The following is a 23,590-nucleotide window of genomic DNA, read 5'->3' as shown; positions in this document are numbered from 1 at the left end:
GTACATAAGGAACCCAGAGGGGAATGCACGAATGAGTGAAGGAACCAGCCAGACACTATTGGTCTCAGACAAGCCCCGAACCTTACCAGCCAAATGAGAAGCTGTAGAGGTACAGGAGAGAGGTGGTCCTGTGGGCAGGGAACTTGCCTTGCACAAAGTTCACTGGGTTCGATCACCAGCATTACAAGGGGTCCTCAAGAACCAGGCAAGGAGTGATCCCTGAGCACAGAGGCAAGAGTAAGCTCTGAGCGCCAATGGGTATGGCCCAATCCCCCCCCAGCCCCCTTCTCCCAAAGCTGCAGAAGTAAATGCTGGGTTGTGACCTTTCACCCCAAAGCCAGTGCAAATCCACCAAACAAGCCACTTGGCCAGCCTTCCTTCTTCCTGCTAGGCACCGAGGCACGGGGCACTCCTGTTCTGTGGATGGAGCAACTTGGGGTGGCGGCGAGGGGATGGGGGGGGGGGGTGTCAGCTGGTGCTCTGGTCCTTTCCTGTCCTCTTCTAGGTCCCGGTGACACAGACCGTAGCTCGGGGTGTCCCACTCCTTCCCCCTGGTAGGAGGTCAGAGCCGGGGGACCTGCGCCGGAGTGCCCCGAGGTGTGCTGGAAAGGGAACGAGGGCAGAGTTCCCTGAGTCTCCCGGAGCGCCGCGCCCGCCGCCCCCCGAGCCCGCGCCTCGCCCCAGCCCCTGCCCATCCCGGCCGCGCTGTCAGTCTCCATTAGCACTAACAGGCTCCAGACGGAGCGGGCCCGGCGCGGGGTTAATGCAATCGGCGCGTTACCTGGGGCGCAGGCTACATTACCAGCCTGGCCCCCGCCCGACACGGCCAGAAGCAGCCAGCCCGCCCTCGCCGGCAGCCCCCCGGCAGTCTCCAGCGCTCCGCGGGCCGCGCCCGAGCGCCACGCGGTGGAGTCCAGCCTCAGTCCGCGCCCCACCGCTGCCGAGGCCAGGCGGGTCCGGGAAAGGAGGGACGCACAGCCGGACATGTGAGTGCGCCCTGCGCACGGGACCCGGCTTAGGTGTCCGGGGAGGCTCCGGAGGAGGCGCGCGGAGCTGAATAGCGTCGGAGTTTGGCAGTGCATAGAGGCTGAAGTGTCGGGGAGGCTCCTGGAGCCGCTGGAGGTGGCGCAGACCCAAGCCGAGGGGAGGCGGCTGCAAGCTGTCCCGGGAACCCTCAGCCTGGGCGTGTCCACACCCCGCCGTTCCTTCTGGGGCAGAGGGAGAGGGCGAAGGAGGGAAGCCCCGCGGGGTCTTTACCCGGACCCAGAGGGCGGGCAGAGGCGGTCTCCACCTCTAAGTTGCGTCCCAGTCCCGGGGAAACATCACTTCTCTTTGCAAATTGCCCCGACCGACGCGCGCCCGGTTCTGGGAACCCGGCGCGCACGGACCGCGGTTGTCGTCTGCGCTCCCGGGAGGTCTCGAAGGCGCGCGCAGGGCGGAATGTCCCGCTGACCACCCGCCGCCCCGTGTCGCCTTTTCTCAGCACAGAGCCTCTGCGCGCTCGCAGCCCCGCTGACGTCCCGCGTGGCTAGCCGCACCCATGCTTCTGGCACGGATGAACCCGCAGGTGCAGCCCGAGAACGGCGGGGCGGCCCCGGAGTCCGAGCAGCCCGTGCGGGCGCGCAAGGCGGCGGCGGCGGAGCTGCTGGTGGTGAAAGAGCGCAACGGCGTCCAGTGCCTCCTGGCGTCCCGCGGCGACGACGCGCAGCCCCGGGAGACCTGGAGCAAGAAGATCGACTTCCTGCTGTCGGTGGTCGGCTTCTCCGTGGACCTGGCCAACGTATGGCGCTTCCCTTACCTCTGCTACAAGAATGGTGGAGGTGAGCCCCGGGTCGGATTGGGTGGAGGTTGGACTTGGGAAGTCACCTGCGGTCCACGGTAGCCAGGAGAGGAGCTGGGATCCTGCAGGCGTCAGCAGAAACATCTGGCCGGCCAATCTGGGGCTCAGGAAGGGACTATGGGGGTCGGGGTCGGTCGCGCAGAGTTGGGGTTGGCGTCCCGATGGAAGGGGGGAATAGAGGCACCACCACACGGTCCTAGAGGAACGTTTAGGGGATCGGGGCACCAGGCTTGGGGAGTATCCACAGTTATGATAGAGGAAGAGAGTTGGAGATGTGAAGGGGACCAGTGGTGCCTTGGCATGAGACAATCAGGTACACAGTGACCCCAATTCAGCTCTCCTATAGGACTGGGGTAGGGGCCATCCACCCAAAAGTGCAGAGCAACTTTTCAAGGAACTGGAAGCTGAGGGAGGAGAGAATGGGGGTGGCAGGCAGCATAGGAGGCTGGGTATGGGGACCCTTGCTCCTAGCCAAGGGCTTTTGTTCCAGGATCCCTAAACCATCCCAGTCTTCTCCCTGTGCTAGAATAAGTTTGGGGTACCCTGCATTTCCCCAGTGGGAGAATGACTTGGAGGCAGAAGTTGGCAAGTGAGAGGAAGGGGCCATCCTGGAAATTTCTCTCCACGGGGGACCCTCCTGCCTGGGGCACTGGCTCAGGAGGTGGGGAGTGAGCTGAAGAGAGAGTTGGGACTTGCTGCCCTAGGAGCCTGCTGTTGCTTCCTCACCCTGCTCTGTCCCTGGGCTGGACACTTGCTTTGGGTGTGACACCTAAGGGATAAGAGAGGCAGGATTCCAGAGGACCTCTGGGCTGTAGCTGCAGGGAACTTGGCATGCCAGTTATGTGTGTTTTTAGCTGCAGAAGGCTCAGGAAGGAAAATCACACTGAGGCACCCTGTGCACACCCTCAGGGACCCCTAAAACTGTCACTAAGCAGCGAGAGAATCAATACATAACTTGCAGCACGTGACTATGAACTTGGTTCCATGCAATGTGAGATCCATGCTAGGTTCAACCGTAGTCACCTCCGTGGACGCACGACCACAGCCCCCTGTTCGGGTGTGTGGTCCCCTCCAGTGGCCATCACAAAACACCCCATTGTCATGAGGTGGTGATGAAACAAAAAGCACCCCAAATAGCCTGTCAGACATGTCCACTAAATGAATATTTGAGGCTGAAAAGCGCCCTGGGACCCTGGCCTCATACACAGAACACCTACTGTATGCAGATGCTATCCTGGGACCCTGATCACGTAAACAGAGCACCTACTGTATACAGGTGCTATCCTGGAACCCTGGACACATACATGGAGCACCTGCTGCATGTAGGTGCTAGAGAAGTTACCTAGGGCAAGGTGGAGCTGGTTTGTCCCCAGATCCCACCTTCCACTGGCTGGCTGGAAGGAACATAGCTCATCTGAGTTGTTGGGTCTTTTCTGAGTGTTTCCCGAGCAGGAGTGGGCACATGGAGGGCAGAGACTGTGGGCCTTGGAGCTCTGTATTTCTAATGCCCGAGAGAGGACCTTGATCTCAAAGGGATTCCACACATTTCTATGCATTGAAGAAAAGAGTGAAAATGTTCAAATTCTCTAAGACCCAAGGTTACCTCCAGGAAGAGCAGAGTGTCCCCGCAGTCTCCACAGAAGGGGGGCACCTAGAGGTGGGGAGGGACCAGTGCCGTGTGGTTAGGGGTCTGGGCTCGGGCTCGAGGGCCCTGTCTTCCAGTTTCCAGCTGTGTGATATTGGACAGCACACTCAGCCTCCACTTCATCGCCTGTTAAGGGGACATGGCGGGACTCACCCAAGGACTCGGTGAGGGTGGAGGCTGGTGATGTCTGGCCCCGGGGAACAGAGGCTGCCACTATTTCTCCTGCCAGTAGGGTGAGGTGTGGCATCTTGGGGGGCAATGCTCCCCCTTAAGACCTCAGGAGGGGCTGTTCAGGGAAGGCTGGGAGGAGGGGATGTGGTAAGAGCCGAGGAGCAGCTGGTGGGGAGCATTTGGGACTGTCTCTGAGGCAGGGGTGCGGGCTGGCTGGGGGAGATAAGGTGGAGAGGAAGTCGCCGCTGGGTATGATGCCCTAGAATGCCAGGCACCGGGTGGAAAGCGATACCAGTAAATTTCCCCTGGGTGAGCATGTCTGCAGCAAGTGCCATGGGCAGGGCAGCCTTCCCCACTTCCCACCTCCACGTCGGAGGTGTCCCCCATGCTAACTCACAGCCCCCTTGGGTACATGCTCACACCTGCTGGGACATAGCTTGCCGAGCCCAGGCCTTCCCTTATCCTGAGGCTGGCCCCAGACATGGGAAGGTAGGCTGGCACGGGGTGACCTGGCATTGTGAGAGCCACCTACAATCCATCTCATCCCTGCGAGACACAGCTTGCCTCTGAGCCCACTAAGAATGGGGGGGCAGGGAGGAGTCTGAGATGACCCCCAGACCTACCCTGTTCCCTGGCAGTGCCTGGTTCAGCACTACTCCTGGCCCGCACGCTCCCCCTACCCATTTAGCAGCCCAAGTGATGCCAGGATGAACATGGTGAGGGTTTGATGAGGCAAAAAGCACCCAAACAGCCTGTCATACATGTCCAATAAGTGAATATTTGGGGCTTAAAGGTGCCCCAGGCCATGGCCACCATTCTGGGACCCTGGTCACTTACATAGAGCACCTATTGTTGCAGTTGCTATCCTGGGACCCTGACAAATACACAGAGTGCCTGCTGTATACAGGTGCTATCCAGGGACCCTAGCCACATATACGAAGTGCCTGCTGTATGCATGTGCTATCCTGAGATCCTGGATACTTACACAGAGCAACTACTGTAGGCAGATGCTATCCCGGGACCCTGTACAAATACACGGAGTGCCTGCTATATGCAGATACTATAGCAGTTACCTAGGGCAAGGTGGAGCTGGTTTGTCCCCAGATCCCACCTTCCAGTGGCTGGCTGAAACATGGCCCATCTGAGTTGTTGGGTCTTTTTTTAGTGTCTCCCGAGCAGGAGAGAGCATATGGAGGGCAGGGACTGTGGGCCTTGGACCTCTGTATTTCTAATGCCCGAGAGATGACCCTGATCCCAAAGGGATTCCACACACTTCTATGGGTTGAAGAAAGGAGTGAAAAGACCCAAGTCCTAAAAGATGCCACAGCCTCACACCACCCACCAGTGCAGCTCGAATGCCGGCCCCATCTTCAGGGGGCTGTGAGACAATCCAGGTGCCAAAGTTAAGTCCCTGGCTCAGGCTCACAGGCTCTGAATGAATCACTGAGTTTGGGGCAGCCTGTCTGAACATCTTCATGAGGGCCAGCTGCAGGGGTCTCTTGGGACAAGAGGCTTCTGGGTGGGGAGACCGTTACTCTGGGAAATTCCAGGGCCTGGTCCAAATCTTTTCTGGCAGAGACAGTGCCAGGCAGCGGGACCGTTTGCAGGTTCTAGAGTCTCCCTCTGTGCCTGTGGTTCTGAGCTGGGGCTATGCCAGTCTCGAGGGGAGCAGAGTGGGAAGATGTCCCTCTGCCAAAAGAGAGCCTGTCTGCAGCCCCACACCACCCCTTGGTTTCTGCTCAGGGCTGGCCGGGTGACAGCCCTGAGGGGCCAGAGCAACGTCATGGCCTCAGGCTTAGACAGACCCACAGTGGAGTCCCAGGATTATGTTTCCCGGACTTGCAGCCACAGGCAGGCTGGGGCCCCTCTCTGGACCTCCGTTTCCTTGTGTGAAAGAGGTGAGCAGCTCAGTTTCCCTGAGGTGATGTGACACGAGGCATCTCACAGGCAACCCCCCAGAGCAGTGACTCCTTCCTGAGTTGGAGCTCAAGAAAGGTCCTGCTCCGATTCGCTGAGAGGCATCTGACTGCAGGCCGGGCTGAGGCCAGCTGGGTCCTGGCTCGGGAGGGCATGGAAAGGGTTCTAAGAGGAACCTGACAACGGGGAAATAAGCCAAAGTTGTATTTCCTTGGGGTAAAATAAATGGATCCCAATAGTGACTCCCAATATGTCACAGTGACAAAGCCTGGAGCCTTTCCACGCCACTGGCTGCGCTGGCGGTGTCTGAGCTTGGGGTCTCAGGGCAGGAGGTGAGATGTAGCCCTAAGAAATCCCATGTTGGGACCCCTGAGTCAAGAGTGTGTGGGTTCCTCCTGCCCCCATCCTAAGAACTGAGCCCTGTTTTAATTAATCTTGTCTTCCTTGCCTGCAAAGTGGGAATTCGCATTCCTGCATGGCAGCCCCGTGCAGAGATCGGTAATTCTGGTACTCAGGGCTCACACTGGGTGGTGTTTGGGGAGCCCTGTGGTGCTGGGGGTAGAAAGTGGACCACCTTTATGCTAAGCATACAGCCCTGGGGTGCTCTCTCTGGCCCGAGACAGAACCTGTTTGGGTTCCCGTTCAACTTCAAGTAAGTCCCGAGTCTCATGATCAAAATGTCTGTGGCAGGTGTTGGCAAACTTGGTGCCTGACCCCAGGGGCACCTGTCCCCACTGTGTGACACTGTGGAGCACAGATGCACGTGACCCAGGCTGCTGGGCGGGCCTTGGACTGGTGTGATTGCAGGATTGAGGTGCTTGTCTCTGGCTGGAACTGAGTGAGGCCTTGCTGGGGGCCCTTATGGTGACTTGGTTCCTTGCTCTGTTACCAGAAAAGATCTGGGGTCTATGACCAACAAGATAGGAGTTCCTAGGACTGCATCTTATCTCATGCCCTGAGACCCCAGACCCAGCCACCTGAGGAGGACTGTCACTGCGTGCGGTGGCATGGGATGGCTTGGGACTTTTCACAGTGGCATCCACCCTAGGAGTGTTGATATCCATTAATTTAACCCCAAAGCCATTTACCGAGAGCCTGTCATGTGTAAGGGACGAAGTGACGAGAAGAGGGCAGTCCCTGTCATCCTTGGGGAGCTTAGTCCCTGCTGCAAGACACCCCCCAGAGTTGGCTTCATGCTGGAGCCGATGATTAGAGGCGTTCTCTTCCGAATGAGGAGGGGAGATCCTGCTCTATTCTTCATGGACCATGCTGTCCTCGACGACATAGTTCTGGAGACTCGAAGCTCTCTTGTTTGTAGCAAAGTGTAGAGTTGACGGGACACCAGTACCTTCCGGGGGCTCCTAGATGCAAATGTTTATGACCCAGGTTTCATTCCCAACACCAAGTGGTCCCCTGGGCATCACCAAATGCAGCCCTTGAGGTCTTCTCTCCTCATCACCACCGGGGTGACCCTGGGGATCCCCAACATCGCCGGAACTGAGCAGGGCTGCATCCTCAGGCCTGGTCACGAACCACAAACTTAGTTGGCTGAGAATCACCCAGGAAGCCCTCAGGCCACCTGAGCACTGCTTGGGAGCCTCCCCCTCAAAAAAAAAAATCCCCTAAAATCAGATCCAGACCCTGAAGGTTCTCAGCAAAGGGAGAACCGTCATATAAGGAAGTGTGTGCCCTTGGCTTCCACCTGCACTGCCTGTCTTAAAGGGGCAGGCCTTTATCTCTGGGGCTGTTGGAAGCCAGCTGGAGGCACGCACAGGGAAAGAGAGAGATCACAGGAGCAACTGTCACCACTGTGTGCACCCCCAGAACAGCAGCAAGGGCTGTCCAGGGCGTGTCTAGATGATTCCATCCTGGACAGCACCAGGCAAGGTCTGAAGATGGGGACGACCGTACCTGGGCTGAGGTGCCAGCACCTTGAAGATAGTCAGGGCCGCAGGGTCATGGAGCAGCCCAGGAGGAGACCAGACGTGGGGTGCAGGAGCTGTGAGAGGGCGCCTCCTGGCCAGCTGCTGTGTCTGCGGTGGGGCATCTCCTGGACAAACTAGTTTTATTGGAGGAACTAGAGGGTTTTCCTGCAGTCGCTTAGCTGGCGATGCCATGATGCCGGTTGCAGGGGCGTGAAGGAGGGCCGGGAAGAAGGCTGGCTCGGCTGGGATGCTGAGGATAGGGAAAATGCAGAGGCTTTGAGGTGAAGGTTGCAGGGGGCTGGAGGGAGGGGCATGGTGGAGACAGCACCCCAACACAGCAGCTAGACTTTGTGGAGGGGACAGATGAATAGTCAGATGAGGGGCTTGAGGGTCTAGTCTTCCGAACGCAGGAGCTTCTGTCCCTGGGGCTGAGCTGGGTTACCCTCCTGTGTTCGCACCCAGCGGCTCTCCCAACCCCTTGGAGGCTTTTGGGCCATACCTGACCGTGCTCAGGACTCACTCCCGCCTCTGCACTTAGAAATCACTCCTGGTGGGGCTCGGAGGACCATGTGGAATTCTGAGGATTAAACTCAGGTTGACTGTGGGCAAGGCAAGTGCTCTCTCTCGGGAGAATTTCTAAATGAATTTTTTTTTATTAAGACATGGTGATTTACAAAGTTATTCATAGTGGAGTTCCAGGAGTGCAATGTGCCAACATCAATCCCACCATCAGGGCCAAATTCCTCCCACCAGTGTCTGCAGGTTCCTTCCCACCGCCACAAGCCTGCCCCCTCCGTGACTGGCACTGTTTTAAGTTTGGCTGTTTTAAGTTGGTTTTAAGTTTGGCTGTTTTCCACACTGTTTTCCACACTGCTGCTGGCACTGAGATTCAGAGAAATATATATAATGCCACAACTGTGCCCGAGACCCTGGCCCCTGGCCCTGTTACTGCCCATCTGCCACTTCATACTCCGCCCCTTGATTTCTTTCCTCCCCTGCCCTCTCATTTCTATACTGTAGGATCAAGGCATTTCTATACTGTGACCTAGGAATCCTCCCATTGATGCCCTGCATTCCCTCACCCTGTTATTCTGCACACCACAGATAAATGAGGTCATCTAGTGTCTGTCCTTCCGTGACTCACTTCACTTCACCTCTTCTCCTCTAGTCCAAGCTGCTGTGAACTGTGAGATCTCATCACTGCTTGCAGCTACATAGTATTCATTGTGTGTGTATATATATAAACATCCTTCCATGATCCACTCCTCTGTCACCCTTGGAGATTTTTTAATTTTTAACATTGAATCAATATTCACTCAATCTCCCACCCTTCTCCCCTTGCCCAAACAAGGGGGTTCCAGCTTCTCATCACAGCTGGGCCTTTCATGGTGAATGGAGTTGGAAGCATCGCTGTCCAGAACTCACCACAGGCCCACAAGTGATAGGGACCAAGACACTTCCATCACCCAGGAAGTGACAAGGGTTTTAGGAATTCTGTGTCAGGACCAAATATGTCTATTTTGTTAGGTCTCTGGGGTCTGCCCTGGGCCTGAGCTTTAGAAAGCCCCACACTGCCTTCCTCCCTCTCTCACAGGGCCAGGAGGATATTGGGGGGCACCTCCCACCCCCACCCCCAAGTCCCTAGACTCTGGAAGTCCCTGTCCAAACACCCCAATCCCTCTGACACCCATGTGGACCTCCAACCTGCTTCTTCCTCCCGACTTCTTTGGGCCCTAGGGAGTCCAGTGGATGGACAGGGCAGCTGAGGTCAGAAAGAAGCAAGGTGGGGGCAAGCGGGAGTTCACGTTCCAGATGGAGCTCTGAGAGGTGCAGAGTCCGTACTTGAACTTTGTGATAAGCTCGTGACAGAGGTCTGGGAGGCAAGACAGGCCCACGGGGTAAATTGCTTTACCAACTGGAGCCTGACTCATAGTCTTTTAGTCTGTTTGTTTGTCTAGCGGCCATGCTTGGCAGCATTCAGGGGCTACTCCGAACAGAGCACAGGGGGCCGTATGGCACCAGGGATCAAACCTGAGTCTCCTGCACAGAGCCTGCACAGGGCAAGTCTCAGACCTGGTCAGTCATCTCTAATGAGACAAGTGGGTCCAGATCTTTGAGCCCAGCTGCCAGTGGGCTGTGGGGCATAGCCCTCTCTTCTGCTGAGTGCCCACGGGCTGTGAGGGGAGGCAGGTAAGTCTGGCTGCCCTGAGCATTACTCAAGATTTTCTTAGGCGCAGTGGAAGATGTGGGCAGACAGCCCCTAACTGAGCTGTGGGCCAGTGCACCAAGGCCCCCCTGTTGCCCTATCAGGGCATGGTAAGGAGCCACGGTTTGGGGACTCCTGTCCTTGACAGATGAAGCTGATGTCACCAGGTCCTAGGAAACCCTTTTCTCCCTGCCGGTGATCACACTCCATCCCCCTCCGCCCAAGCCCCCTCTGGTCAGTGCTGTGTCCAGGCATTCTCCCCTCTCTCCCGAGTTCCTCCCAATGTGCATGGGTCTGCTTGGCACCCTCCACTCAGAACTCAGCACCATGAGCAACTTGGCATTGGCACAGAGGGTTCTAGACCCCTCCAGGGGCTAGTGGAGTGCCAGTAATGATGGGCTGTCTAGCAATGTGTTTAGAACTTGGGAGGGAGAGGTCCAGCTGCCTTTTTTTAAAAAAAAAAATTGTCCATTCAGAGATTCCAAGTGCCTTTCACAGTTGACAGCTGTGTCCCTCAAGTGTATGCATGGGGGGGTTATACCCAGATATATGGGTGCATCTTAGCAGGGGCACATGCCAGCATGCATGCGTGTGCCTGTCTTTGTGTTGGAGGCTTAGGAGTTGAGAACCTCAGGAGTTACTGCCCTGCCTGCGTTTCTCCAGCTCAGCTCCCTGTAAGCACTCACATAGGTAGAACATTCCAGAACCATGAGAGTCCTCTGGGGTCACAGACCCTAAGATCTCAGATCTTCAGACTTGTGAGAGGGTGGTTGATGGGTTGAGGCTGCACACAGGAAGATGTCGCAGGTCAGTGGGAGGTGAAGTTCCGGGCGTGGTGGGGCCATAGCTGCTAGAAGTCCAGCCTTAGTTACTTGGAAGCTGCCGCAAGGCTGCTTCTGAGAGCACATCCTCCACTGACCTCAGAGAAGGCTCTGCCCACTGGGCAGCTCTCTCCAGTTCTGCTCAGTTATGGTGTCCTTCTTGGTTTCTCTGGGACTGTCCTCCCCTGGAAGCGCTGGCTGGCCCACGCCCAGCACGCTCCTGCAGACGCGCCTGGGCACTGCGGGCCCAGCACCACCTTCTCTCCCTCCACTGCGCCTCCCAGGCTGTGCGTGAGGAGCGGAACCTCAGCCTGGGCGGCCCCCTTACCTGTTGGCAAGCGCCACGCCAAACTTGGAGCTGAGAAAGCCCCGTGTCAGAGTGACGCAGCCAGCTAATGGGCCCGCACCGTCCTTTCCCTTCTTTGCAGAAAAGAACATTGTGTTGCCTCTGGCGATCACATGGCCAAGACCGAAGCCCTGATGCCAGCCCTTTACTTCCCCACTGTCCCGTGGGCCATTATTCCAGCACCCCCGGGCTTAGGAAATAGGGGAGAGCTCTATTTCTCCTGGTTCCAGGCCTCCGAGGGTGAGTGGATGGCAGGTGGCCAGAAGGAGGAGGACTGAGACAGGTCCAGGGTTTGAAGCCATGTGACATCTTTACTAGTTTGGACAGGATTGGCACCTTAGACTTCCTAAACCTCGGTTTCTCGTTCATTAAATGGGAATAGCGGTGATTGTCTCTCCCGGATGGCCTTGAGTGAGGGGTTGCATAAAAGCTTAGTGTGTGCTTAGGGGTATCACAGTGGCTCTATGAACAGGACTCACTGCTTTCACCTCTGACAGCCACACCTCCACCTGCTCTGCTGGTCTCCCTCGCATTAGCCCCATCACCTGCTCCAGCTCTGGGCTCAGTGTGGTAGGTGTGTAGATCCGGACAGCAAGGACAGGGGGAGAGAGAAGTTGGCAAGGGGCCGCTTCAAAGAAGTCCGGCCTGGTGGAGGACTTACCTGTGACTTACAGGTCAAGTGGCAGTGGCGGCTCAGCACGTCCCAGAACACCCCCCCCCCCATTAGACTGAGTCCCAACTCATGTCCTTTATCTGGGGCTAGAACATTTTGGAAATTGCGGGTGTGCTGGGGATGGCTCGAGAGCTCTGGAACCAGCAGACCTGGGTCCAAATTCCAGTCCCCAGTGTCAGCCGGGGTGAGCTGACAAGTCTCTGCATGTCTTCAAGCCCCAGTTTCTTCCTCTGAAATGTATTTTCCGAGTAGGGGGCATGGATCCCAGACACCAGTGCTCGGGGCCCAGGCGTGTTCTCACTTTCCCGTGCTTTCGTCCTATCCCCACCCTACTGATCGCCTGCCACAGAGGGACTAGGTCTCCGAGCATCAGGCCCAAGGCTTTATACCTCCTCCTAAGAGGCCTGGGACTCCACCAGCCTCAGTTTTCACATCTGTCAAATGGAGGTGGTACAACTCTGTGGCTAAGTGGTACAGAAAAGGCCCTGGGGCACAGCGGGAAGTGTCGCTGTCTTGCAGTACTTCACTGGCTTCAGTTTCGGCACTGGGGGTGTGGGGAGAGCTCCCAGAGAGTGGGTTTCCATGGGAACTATATCCGGGTCAAAGGGCAAAGGCAAGAAGAGTGTGACTTTGACCAGACACCTTCCGCTACATCAGATGAAAGGAATTGGCCTTCTAGCTCAGATAGAGAAGGGGACACCAAGTAGAGGATGTCGGGAGGACCCATTCGAGTTGGAAGATGCGAGCTGAAATTAGACTATAGACCGAACATGATGGACACTCAATACCTCTATTGCAAACTAGAGCACCCAAAAGGAGAGAGAACAAAAGGGAATGCCCTGCCACAGAGGCAGGGTGGGGTGGTGGGGGATGGGTGGGGGTGGTGAGAGGGATACTGGGATCATTGGTGGGGGTGAATGGGCACTGGTGGAGAGATGGGTAAACGATCACTGAGTGAAATGCAAACACAAAAGTTCATAAGTTTGTAACTGTACATCACAGTGATCCTCTAATAAAAATATATATTAAAAATAAAAGAAAGACAGGAGTTGGCCTTCTGCTCTGACCACACTGGCCCCCTGGGCTGATGTTTCCTGTGTCTCTGCGAGCCACCTGGTAACTTTGCAGTTCATAAGCAGAGAATTCTCTAGAGCCCAGAGCTGAATCCAGTCACGCCAGGCTTGCTCTCAGGGGTGCATGACCGCCAGTTGCCAAGGGCCCCCTCTAGTTTCTGCAGCATTCCAGGTGGGCATCTCTCTTGCCCAGGGACTTGCATTTCCAGCCAGTTAGCTGCAGGGTTTCCCTTCAGCTTGGAACTGGGTGAGCCCCGGCGGGGCGTCCTGAACCTGATCCCAGTTCCTGTCACTCACCCGCAATGCAAATGATAACCATTCCCTGCCAGGCCCTCACTTCTTTCCTGGGGGCTCCCATCTCCGTGCTAAGGCTGTGAGCTGTGGTGAAGATTCTAGAAGAATCTGGGGAGACGTTTTCGGGGTGACCTTACAATGATACCAGTAAGAGCTCGGTCCTATGGGGCTTGAGGTGTGGTCTCGCCTCTGGATTCAGTCCTCTCACTTGTGAAAGGGAGAGTTCGAGTGACTGGTATGCCTGAGAATGAGGATCCATGAAGGAAAGGCCTCTGTGTGTAAATGAATGTGACTGTCAAATAAATTCTGCAGCATTTCTCCTTCTCCCTCTCCACAGCTTGCAGAGCTGTGAGCTCGTGTGTCAGAGCCCAGAGGGTCCTCCAAGAAACAAATCTGTCCAGGGCCTGGAGAAAGAGTGAAGCGGATAGGGTGCTTTCTTTGCACGCCGCCAACCTGGGTTCGATCCCAGCACCCCATATGGTCCCCCAGAGCACAGAGCCAGGAGTAACCCCTTGAGTACCACTGGGTATGGCCCCTCCAAAACAACAACAACAACAACAACAACAACTTAACAAAACCCAGAAGGAGAAACAAATCTTTTCAACTTTGATGAGCCAAGATAGGCCTAATTCCCTCGCAGACCCTCAGGAGTGCAACTGTGATCACAGCGGTGATTTCTCTTATGACTGTGGGGATCATTACTCGGCACAACGATTTACCTCCTGCCACCCCCACAGAGCAACAGCGGGCACGCGGGTGTGGCTGGGTGGCCCCGGCAGATGCCAGCCAGGTTCTCTCGGGCTCACGCTCTGCTTGTGTGTCTTCCAGGGGCCTTCCTGATCCCGTACACCCTCTTCCTCATCATCGCGGGTATGCCGCTGTTCTACATGGAGCTGGCGCTGGGCCAGTACAACCGGGAGGGGGCAGCCACGGTGTGGAAGATCTGTCCATTCTTCAAAGGTAAAGTCTGTGTGCAGGAGGGGGAAGGGGGGAGGCGGGGCGGGTGGCGCGATTAGACGTTATTTCAAGGGGTGGTTCCCATTTCTTTTACACCAGTAGATCAGCACCCAGCCACAGACTGGGGGTAGGACCCCTCTGGTTTAGGTTGGGGTCGAGGCTCAAAGGGCTGGTACACTGCCTCGGGTTTGAGCCCTTGCCCTGCGTGGTGACCCTGGCAAGGGCCCAGGACAGCTTGGCCCAAGTAGCACCACATTGCTGGGCCTGAGTGTTGAGCCATCTGACTTAACTGGCCAAATACCACTGGGAACACCCACAAACACAGAAAAAAGAATCACGGATTTACAGAGCCCTAGAGGCCCTTAATCTCCACCAGAGGGATAGGGAAATCTCCGGCACTGCAGGGCCCAACGGTCCTTTTGAACCCTCCTATGGACATGCTGCTCTGTTGCCTAGTATTGCCAGGAGTGGCACCCTGGCCCTCTGTGTGCAACTGGGAAGGCTCCCAAATTATTTTATTTTATTTTTGCTTTGGGGGTCACACCCAGCGATGCACAGGGGTTACTTCTGGCTCTGCACTCAGGAATTACCCCTGGTGGTACTCGGGGGACCATATGGGATGATGGAAATCGAACCCAGTTTGGCCACGTGCAAGGCAAATGCCCTACCCGGTGTGCTATCACTCCAGCTCCCCAAATTATTTTTTTAGTGAGAGACTTTTGTGTTGTCCCTGGGGAGTCTGCTGCAAAGGAGAGGGCTGAGGGGCGGGATTGCTGGGACAGGAGGTAAGGCACTGGCCAGGAGGTGGCTGCTGAGGCTGCAAGAGGCTGATTCAACTCTGTGGCACCACATACAGTTTCCCCGAGTGCAGCCAGATGTACTTCCTGAGTACAGAGCCAGGCACAGCCCCTGAGCACCCCGAGGGGTGGCCCCCATCCCTCAAAATAAAATAAAACTGTATCCTGTTCCAAAAAGCAAAAAGGATGGGGGTTGCGGTAGGCCAGCTTCCTCGTGGGGTTCGCAGGTACATGTCAGATCAGGGGTGCTGAGTGTTCTCAAACAACAGCTGAGGTCCAAGTGGAAAGCACATGGCTAGCACACATGAATCACCAAGTTTGATTCTGGGCACTGCTGGGAGGGAATCTGTGATGTCCCCCAACTCCCTTGCTCAACACCCCAGCTTGGCCCCTTGCAAAAACAAAAAAAAAAAAAACAAAAAAGAAACAAGGCAAGCAATTGTTTGGGCCAGAGAGACAGTACCAGCGGGAGGGCCTTGCCTTGCATGCAGCCAATCCAAGTTCGGTTCCTGGGCCACATCCCTTGGAGCCTAAAGTCTGGCCTCTTGGGCCCCAGTCTAGGCCCTACTGCCCGAGGAAGCAGTGGGCATTCTCCTCCCAGGGCCAGTACTTGAAAGTACAAATCAGGAGCACCCAGCTTTCATTCCACGGCATATAGAGAAATGGAGACCAGCCAGAAAGCTGCCTCTGGGTTCTGAGCACCACAGTGCTCACTCCTCGGCAGCAGAAAGAGACTGCTTCCCTGTGGGACTCAGCACAGCGGGACAAAGTGGCCGTGGCAACCATTGCTTCCCCCCCACTGCAGCTGTGAGAAGGGTGTGGGGTAAGAATGAGTGTCTCCCAGTCAGACGACTGGGCCCAGGGAACTCCCACGAGACTCCTCTCAGCTGGTCCGTGCTCCCTGCACACTTCCTGTGTGCTCCATCTTAGGGTAGAAACAGGCTGTCCCAAGGGCTTCGAAGACATGTGTGTTGGTAGAAATGTTTGCTTTACTTTCCAGAAATCCCACTCAAAGCAGTTTTCATCCAGAAAAAGAAAGTAAGGCTTCTTCCTTTACTTCTTCTTCCTTCTTCCTTAGTGATAAGAGTCAGGTACAAGGAACACACACACACACACACACACACACACACACACACACACACACACACACACACACACACACACACACACCCTCTCAGCCTACCTAGAGGTAGGCTGACCCCTCTCCCTCTCCCTCCTCCTTCTCCTCCTCCTCTTTCTTCCCTCTTCTCACTCCAAAAAAGATATTTTAATGGTTTTCTTCTTTATAAACCTTAGAATGAGGCTGGAGAGATTGTAGGGCACGTGCCTTGCAATGTGGCTGACCCGGGTTCAATCCCTGGCATCCTATATGGTCCCCCAGCACCAGGAGTAATTCCTGAATGCAGAGACAGGAGTAACGCCTGAGCATTGCTGGGTGTGACCCAAAAATCTAGGTGTTTGACTCTTAGGACCCTCATAGGTACCAGGGTCAAACCTGGGTCAGCCGTGTGCAAGGCAAGATCCCTACCTGCTGTACTATCACTCCAGCCTCCAGCTTTCCCAGTGCTTCTCCATCTCAGCTCTGATTTCTTTCTTGTTAGACTCAATCTCAGTCACTTTCTACTCAGCTGCTAGCAGTCATGGCCATCAGCAACAATATGATTATAACCGACGAGCCTTGTCAAAGACAACACAAAACAATAGCACTCTGTCTAGCGTCATCATCATTTCAGTAAAGGTGCCAGAACTACAGTGTCTTGGGTCTTTATTTCCCTGATCATGTCCACCTCCCAGCCAGTGACTATGGCTGTGGACAGAATGTGGCCTGGCCAGGTCCAGGCCATGTGCTTATGCCTCCATCAAGGAAGCAGAAGACAAGTTGCCCCCAGACCTCACCCCCTAAGAATGCAGAGGGCTCCTCCATTAACACAGGGCCCGGCAAGCCAGAGCTGCATCGAGTGGAGGGAGGCCACGGCCCGAAGGGAGGCCCCGCCCGAAGGGGCTCCCCATGCAGCGGGAAGAAGAGCTTGCACCAGAGAACCCAGGGCCCAGCTGGGGTTCTACTTTAGGGTTCTCCAGAAATAGGTCCCAACAGCGATGTCAGAATAAGGAATTCTTTTGGAGGTCATGCCAGGAAGTGCCAGGATGGGGGAAACAAGCTCATAAGCCAATACCTCCATGGGCAAAGAGTCCATTCCACCAGAGAAAGAGCATCTGCATACCACAGTATTATCCTTCCCGACGGGGGACGGGGGTGCTCAGAACTGGTGCCTGATCCAGCTCTTCCCAGCGGGAGGTGGGTGCTGGTCTTCCTGAGGGCGAGTTGGCAATCTCTGGCCTTATCACCCTGGGGGGGCCCCAGCCCTGGCCAGTAAATGGGCAGAGGAGCTCCCATAGCAAGAGAGAACCGTCAGGCAAAGGGGTGGGGGGCTTCAGGAGCATGGAGCGTGGGGGTGTTCACTACAGAGCAGGAGAGGTAGAGGGTCTGTTGCCCTGGTTGGAAGCAGCTCTTCAGGGGAGCTGGGGAGCTGGGCTGGAGACAGCCAGTCCTGAGCCCCACTCTGTGCTGGCCCCAGGTGTCGGCTATGCCGTGATCCTCATCGCCGTCTACGTGGGCTTCTATTACAACGTCATCATCGCCTGGTCCCTCTACTACCTCTTCTCCTCCTTCACCTTCAACCTGCCTTGGACTGACTGCGGCCATGCCTGGAACAGCCCCAACTGCACCGACCCCAAGCTCCTCAATGCCTCCGTGCTGGGCAACCACACCAAGTACTCCAAGTACAAGTTCACTCCGGCTGCCGAGTTTTACGAGTAAGTCTCCCCCGGAGTTCGCAGAGACCAGGGCCAGGCAGAGCCCGAGCCCAAGCCCCGACTGTAATGTTCCCTGAGCAGCCAGCCCAGGCCTTACCTGGGGCTAGGAATGGTGGATTCAGGCAACCAGGGAAGCCATGCAAGTGCTGGAGCCTATGGCACAGGACCCTGGCAAGCAAGTAAGAAAGCGAGAACAGGGGCTGGAGTAATAGCACAGCGGGTAGGGAGTTTGCCTTGCATGAGGCCGACCTAGGTGCAATCCCCGGCATCCCATATGGTCCCCAAGCACTGCCAGGAGTGATTCCTGAGTGCAGAGCCAGGAGTAACCCCTGAGCATCACTGGGTGTGGCGGAAGGAAGGAAGGAAGGAAGGAAGGAAGGAAGGAAGGAAGGAAGGAAGGAAGGAAGGAAGGAAGGAAGGAAGGAAGGAAGGGAGGAAGAGAGGGAGGGAGGGAGGAAGAAAGGAAGGAAGGAAGGAAGGAAGGAAGGAAGGAAGGAAGGAAGGAAGGAAGGAAGGAAGGAAGGAAGGAAGGAAGGAAGGAAGGAAGGAGAGAGGGAGGGAGGGAGGGAGGGAGGAAGGAAGGAAGGAAGGAAGGAAGGAAGGAAGGAAGGAAGGTAGGAAGGAAGGAAGGAAGGTAGGAAGGAAGGAAGGAAGGAAGGAAGGAAGGAAGGAAGGAAGGAAGGAAGGAAGGAAGGAAGGAAGGAAGGAAGGAAGGAAGTTAGGAAGGAAGGAAGAGAGGGAGGGAGGGAGGAAGAAAGGAAGTTAGGAAGGAAGGAAGGAAGGAAGAGAGGGAGGGAGGGAGGGAGGAAGAAAGGAAGGAAGGAAGGAAGGATAATTTACAAGGGGTAGTACCACATTTTCAGGAGGAAAAAAATATCCCACATTCTCAGGAATGTAAGAAGCTGAACTTGGATATGTTCACATTCAAGTGGGACAAGTCTGGGGTGTGGAAGGGCAAGGAATTTTAGCACAGGAGACCTGGGATGAGATGATACAGATGTTGATCTGATAAAGTCAACCAGAGATGGAGCTAAGGGCTTACTGGTGAGACATGAAACCAAATGGGTCAGAGAGCACAGCAGCTGTTGGGCCCACCCCATGGCTGTGTCTCTGTGGATTTGGGAGCGGGTAAAGGCGTCAGGAATTGTGAGTAAAATTCAGGAATGGGATATAGGACAACTGATGGCAGAGCAGGGAGACTTTAAACCACAGGTGGCAAGGTGAGCATTGATGCAGGGTGGCAGAGAGAATGTGCTTCAGAAGATATATTTATGATGAAACTAAAAATATTATTTTAATCACTGTGAGTAGTCACAAAGTTGCTCATGATTGGGCTTCAGTCATACAATCTTATACCTGTCCCTTCACCAGTGTATGTTTCCCACCACCAATGTTACCCTCCTGCCCCCACCCCCGTCCCCTAACCCCTGCCCCAGTCTCTCTCCCTCTCTCTCTCTCTCTCTCTCTCTCTCTCTCTCTCTCTCTCTCTCTCTCTCTCTCTCTCTCTCTCTCTCTCTCTCTCTCTCTCTCTCTCTCTCTCTCTCTCTCTCTCTCTCTCTCTCTCTCTCCCTCCCTCCGAATTATGGTTTGCAATACAGGTACTGACAAGTTAAGTTCTCATGTCCCTTTACCCTGCTCTCAGCACTAAATTCGTGTTGAGTGGTCATTTCCAACTGTCACGGTCAGAGTGGTCCCCTCTATCCCCTAACCGGACCCCTCTACTTATGGAAACTACTTAGAGGTTGCAATGCTGCAGAAGGAGGGTGTCTGGGCAGCTTCCACTAAGACTCACTGCATCTACCTAACATCAGTGCAGGGACTGGCGTCAGGAAAGAGCCATGACTGCCTGCTAACTCGTCTGTGCAGACTGGGATTTGGCCATTTCCCACTGAGGTCCCTCTGCAGGTGAGAGTTCTCTGGGGATTAACCATGACGGCTCCTTCCTGTTCTCCCATGGTGGGGGCGGGGGGTGGATCTCGTGGTCTTCTCTTGAGTGTCATGGCCTTGAGACTTCTGACGAGAACTGTCAGAGTGCAGCAGACCTCAGAGACGTTAGTTTCCTATTTTCTCCTGCTTAGTCTGAGCTTACGCACTGCGGATCAAGAATCTGGCAGTGATGAGGTGGCACCCACGGTCCTGCACCATTCTCACCGGGATCCAATGCCGACTTGTTCCTGGGCATGCTACCCTGCATCCCTTGGCTCAGGTGTGTCAGCAGGTATTCCCTTGGAGAGGTAGCATTATTCTCTTTGTAAGTAGTGTCTTCTTGGCAGAGGGGTTCTTCTCTGATATTATGGAAATATCTCCTTTCTCACCCTACTTTGGGGTCACAGCCTTATACCCTTTGATGATTCTTGCCAGCCAAGATCTAGTGTTTGTGTAATTGTGATTTCCAGCCCACCATCCCTCTGACCAACAGGAAGAGTTCTTTCTTCCCTAATTATTCACTCATTCACTCACTCATTCCTTTTTGGTAGGAGTCACTCATGGGTCTTTGGTTTGTCCTGTGACTTGAGACCATCAGCAGCCTTAGTTATGTTGCAGCTTCCCTCAGCCTCTCAAGCTTTACTCCATTCTCCTTAGCAAACCATGGCTGTGGAGCCACATGGGTGGGGCCTGGGGCCTCTCGCTACAGTAGTGATGGGGGAAGTGGAAGAGAAGGCCTTGAACCCAAGACCTTGAGCACGCAAGGCTACGGCCACCACTTCACTGCATCCCCAGACCTTTTGCATCTTGAAGTGAGTGATGGTCTGTTTGTTTCCAGTCTGTGGCTGGTGGTCTTCTCAGAGTGGAGCATCTCTGGTCTTTCTCCCCCTGGTCCCCTGTGAGACATATTGTAGCATCCCAGACCCCTGCCCCAGTCTTAGCAGATAAATAGTTCTGGGTTAACCTGTGAACCAGAGGAAGGGGGGAAACTATCCTATACAACACTGCAGAGGAAGCCTGGGTGATGGATCACAGAGATGGAGCATGGGCTTAGCATGTGGGACTCCTGGATTCAATCCCAGAGCACTGTTTTGGGAGCAATCCCCCAGCGCACTGAGTGTGGTGTGACCCCAAACAGGGAGGAAGTAACTTTGAGCTTGTGGGTCCCGTGTCTCTGTGGCATAGTCCTTGTTTTTATTTTACCTTAACACACACACACACACACACACACACACACACACACACACACACACACACACACACACACACACACACACTTTCTTTTCCCCAAACAGGCCACAGCTCAGATTTGGCTGGGCTGGGGTGGGAGAATTTGAAGACCCTGAGTCAGCTTTCCTAGTGCCCGAAACACCCTCCATGTGGGGTCTGTGCCTGAGGACACACCAGGTGAGAGGCGGGCCAGTCGGAGAAGGGGCTGACTGTCACACTGTCTCTCACTGTAACTGTCCCCTTAATCAGCCCCTGTGCCCAGTGGCTCCTATATAGGACTTTGCAAGCTCTGGAGAATGAGGAAAGGCAAAATCCCCAACTCCAAGGCTGTGGGTGGGTCTCCTGCCCCATGCATTCCCTACCCCAGGGTCTGCGGAGGAGTTGGGTGAGCTGGAGATTAGGACCACTTGCACCTGCTGTTTCAATGCAGTGGGGCCGGGGAGGGAGAGGCAGTGGGGCCGGGGAGATTCTGTTGGCTTCCAGGTGGCTTAGGAACATGAGTTTCCTCTTCAGACTTGGGGGAACTGGAGGGCCCAGGCCCCCGGGGCCCAGGAACTACCCTCAAAGGGCCACCGTCCGGATGACACTGAGTTCCTGGCATGCCCACTGTCACCACCTCCACTTCCTCTAGACTCCCAGCAGGCATGTGCACGGTTTCCTGTGTTTGTGGGTTTTATTATATTTGGGGGGGGGCTTGAGGATCCCCACTTGTCTTCCAGTTCTAACTGCATCAGTAGCTCACCATTCCCACCCTCCAAGGTACTGAGTTGAAGCTGGTAGATTTTTTTGTTGTTGTTCATTTGTTTTTGGACCACACCTGGCAGTACTCAGGGATTCCTCTTGGCTCTGTGCTCAGGGATCACTCCTGGTGCTACTCAGGGGAGCATATGGGATGCTGGGGGTCAAACACAAGTAAGGCAAGTGCCCTACCTGCTGTACTCTCTCCCCAGCCCTGCTGTTGCTTGATGTGAGATTCAGTCCTGGCGCCTTCCCTGTCTTCTTCCCCAAGGTGGGCACAGCCAGCCACTGGCCTATCTGGTCTCTTTGCACAGATGATCTTGATTTAAGTTTCACACCAGTCCACGAGGTTTCTGGAACCCTAACCCTCATGCACACACAAAGAGGCTGCCGTGGAAGATGGGTTTTGCAGATGGGACCGTGACTCTCTGGCTGGCAGCCCTGCCTGGTGGTGGGTGGAACCCAGGCGGCGGGCATGGCAGGGCACTGAGTGGGAGGTCAGGACCCTCTCCTGCCCCGCTGTCCTGAAGGAGCCTGGCTCTCTCTGCCCTGAATTCCACCTGGACAGGCAGTGAGGCCCTGGGGCCACTGAGGCAGTGTGACCAGCGCACACTCTGTTCTGAGGGGCTGAGATGGACAAACATTGTCCTGGGCCCAACCACACTCTCCACCCACAATCGTCCAGGGTCACAGTGCCTTTCCTCGCCCATCTTGTCCTTCCCACCCCGATGGTCTCACAGTGCTCAAAGCCCGTGGAGGAGGAAACGGGCCAGAAGCGACTTGGCCTGAGTGAGAAACAGCACTTGCAGCGGGTTTGGACCCCAGCAGGCTGGCTCCAAACCAGGCTCTTGGCCCCGAGATCTTCAGTTCTGACTGAGTGTTGGAATCACCTGAAGAGCTTTCTTTTTTATTTTGTTTATTTTGAGGAAACTATGCACAGAGGTGTGGTGGGGGAGGGGGGAAAAGAGCGTGTCCAGATCCCACCCCAGAGCCCCCAACCCACCACGGGAACCGGCCCAATCCCCACCACCACCCCATCACGCCTGCTGAGCACAGCCACGTGTCTTCCTCCAAGAAACAAGGCTGAGAAAAGGGAACGAAACCCGTGGGCGGCTGCCCCCCTTCCTGCTCAGCCAGTCCACCCCTGGGCCCTCATGGGGTCCCTTGAGCATTGCCAGGAGTGACCCCTGAGCACTGCCTGGGTGGCTTGAAACACACACAAGCCAAGAAAAGGAAATGAGAGAAAGTGCATGCACCCAGCGATCCTCCTGGACGGATGTGGCCACGGAACGCTGACCACGGGATGTCAGCGTTCTGTGAATAGTTTCCTCAGCCCTCACCAATCTGTAGCGATAGCACAGCGGGTAGAGCATTTGCCTTGCACACGGCCGACCCGGGTTCGATTCCTCCATCCCTCTCACAGAGCCTGGCAAGCTACCTAGAGTATTCCGCCTGCACGACAGAGCCTGGCAAGCTACCCGTGGCATATTTGATATGCCAAAAACAGTAACAAGTCTCACAATGGAGACATTACTGGTGCCCGCTCGAGCAAATCGATGAACAACGGGATGACAGTGCTACAGTGCTTTGCTTATTTAAAAAACTTTTTTTCAGCAGTGAGATTTACAATATAGATAATGGTTGGGGTTCATGCAAAAACATCCAACAACACACCCTCCTAGGTCAGCTCCCTTCCACGGTGTCCCCATGTCCCCATCCCACTCCACCCACTCCTGTCCCCCTGAAGGTCTTTCTGATGCCTTGAGCTGATGCCCAGAGACCCCAGGGCTGTTGGTCTGGGTGTAGCGAGTGTGTGTGGGGTTCAGAACAGCAACTACAGCCATCTGGTCAGTCTGGGAAGCCACACTCTGCAGACTCAGCAGAATCAGCTTCTTGCTGGGGCCAGGGAGAGAGCTCAGGCTCAGGGGGCTGTGCCTGGCTGGGGCAGGGAGAGAGCTCAGGCTCAGGGGGCTGTGCCTGGCTGGGGACGGGAGAGCTCAGGCTCAGGGGAGTATGCCTGGCTGGAGTCTGAACCCAGTCACCCTGTGCTCCCTAAGCAGCGTCATGATGGTCCTGGTGGCCCTCAGCACTCCTGGCCTAGAGTTGTGCCACATCACCAGGCCCAAGCAATGAACTGTCTGACCCCATTAACTCAGTATCACCAATGGTAGCCCCCAGGTCTGCTGAGTCCTGCTCAGGAGCTTTGATGCCCGACAA

General features: G+C 55.5%; 1 protein-coding gene across 1 annotated transcript in view; it reads left to right on the top strand.

The window, feature by feature from the left end:
• The first annotated feature begins 1,540 nt into the window (after positions 1–1,540).
• SLC6A2 (solute carrier family 6 member 2) overlaps positions 1,541–23,590 on the top strand; it is a 48,225-nt gene continuing 26,175 nt past the window's right edge. The window contains exons 1-3 of the mRNA XM_055145983.1: positions 1,541–1,820; positions 13,740–13,871; positions 17,242–17,479. Coding sequence (XP_055001958.1) covers positions 1,541–1,820; positions 13,740–13,871; positions 17,242–17,479 — 650 coding nt within the window. The remainder of the gene's footprint in view (positions 1,821–13,739; positions 13,872–17,241; positions 17,480–23,590) is intronic.

The sequence above is a fragment of the Sorex araneus genome, chromosome 8, assembly GCF_027595985.1.
Source record: "Sorex araneus isolate mSorAra2 chromosome 8, mSorAra2.pri, whole genome shotgun sequence".
NCBI classification, from domain to species: Eukaryota; Metazoa; Chordata; class Mammalia; order Eulipotyphla; family Soricidae; genus Sorex; species Sorex araneus.
The sequence above is the reverse complement of the archived record's forward strand: the minus strand, read 5'-3'. Positions and strand labels throughout refer to the sequence as shown.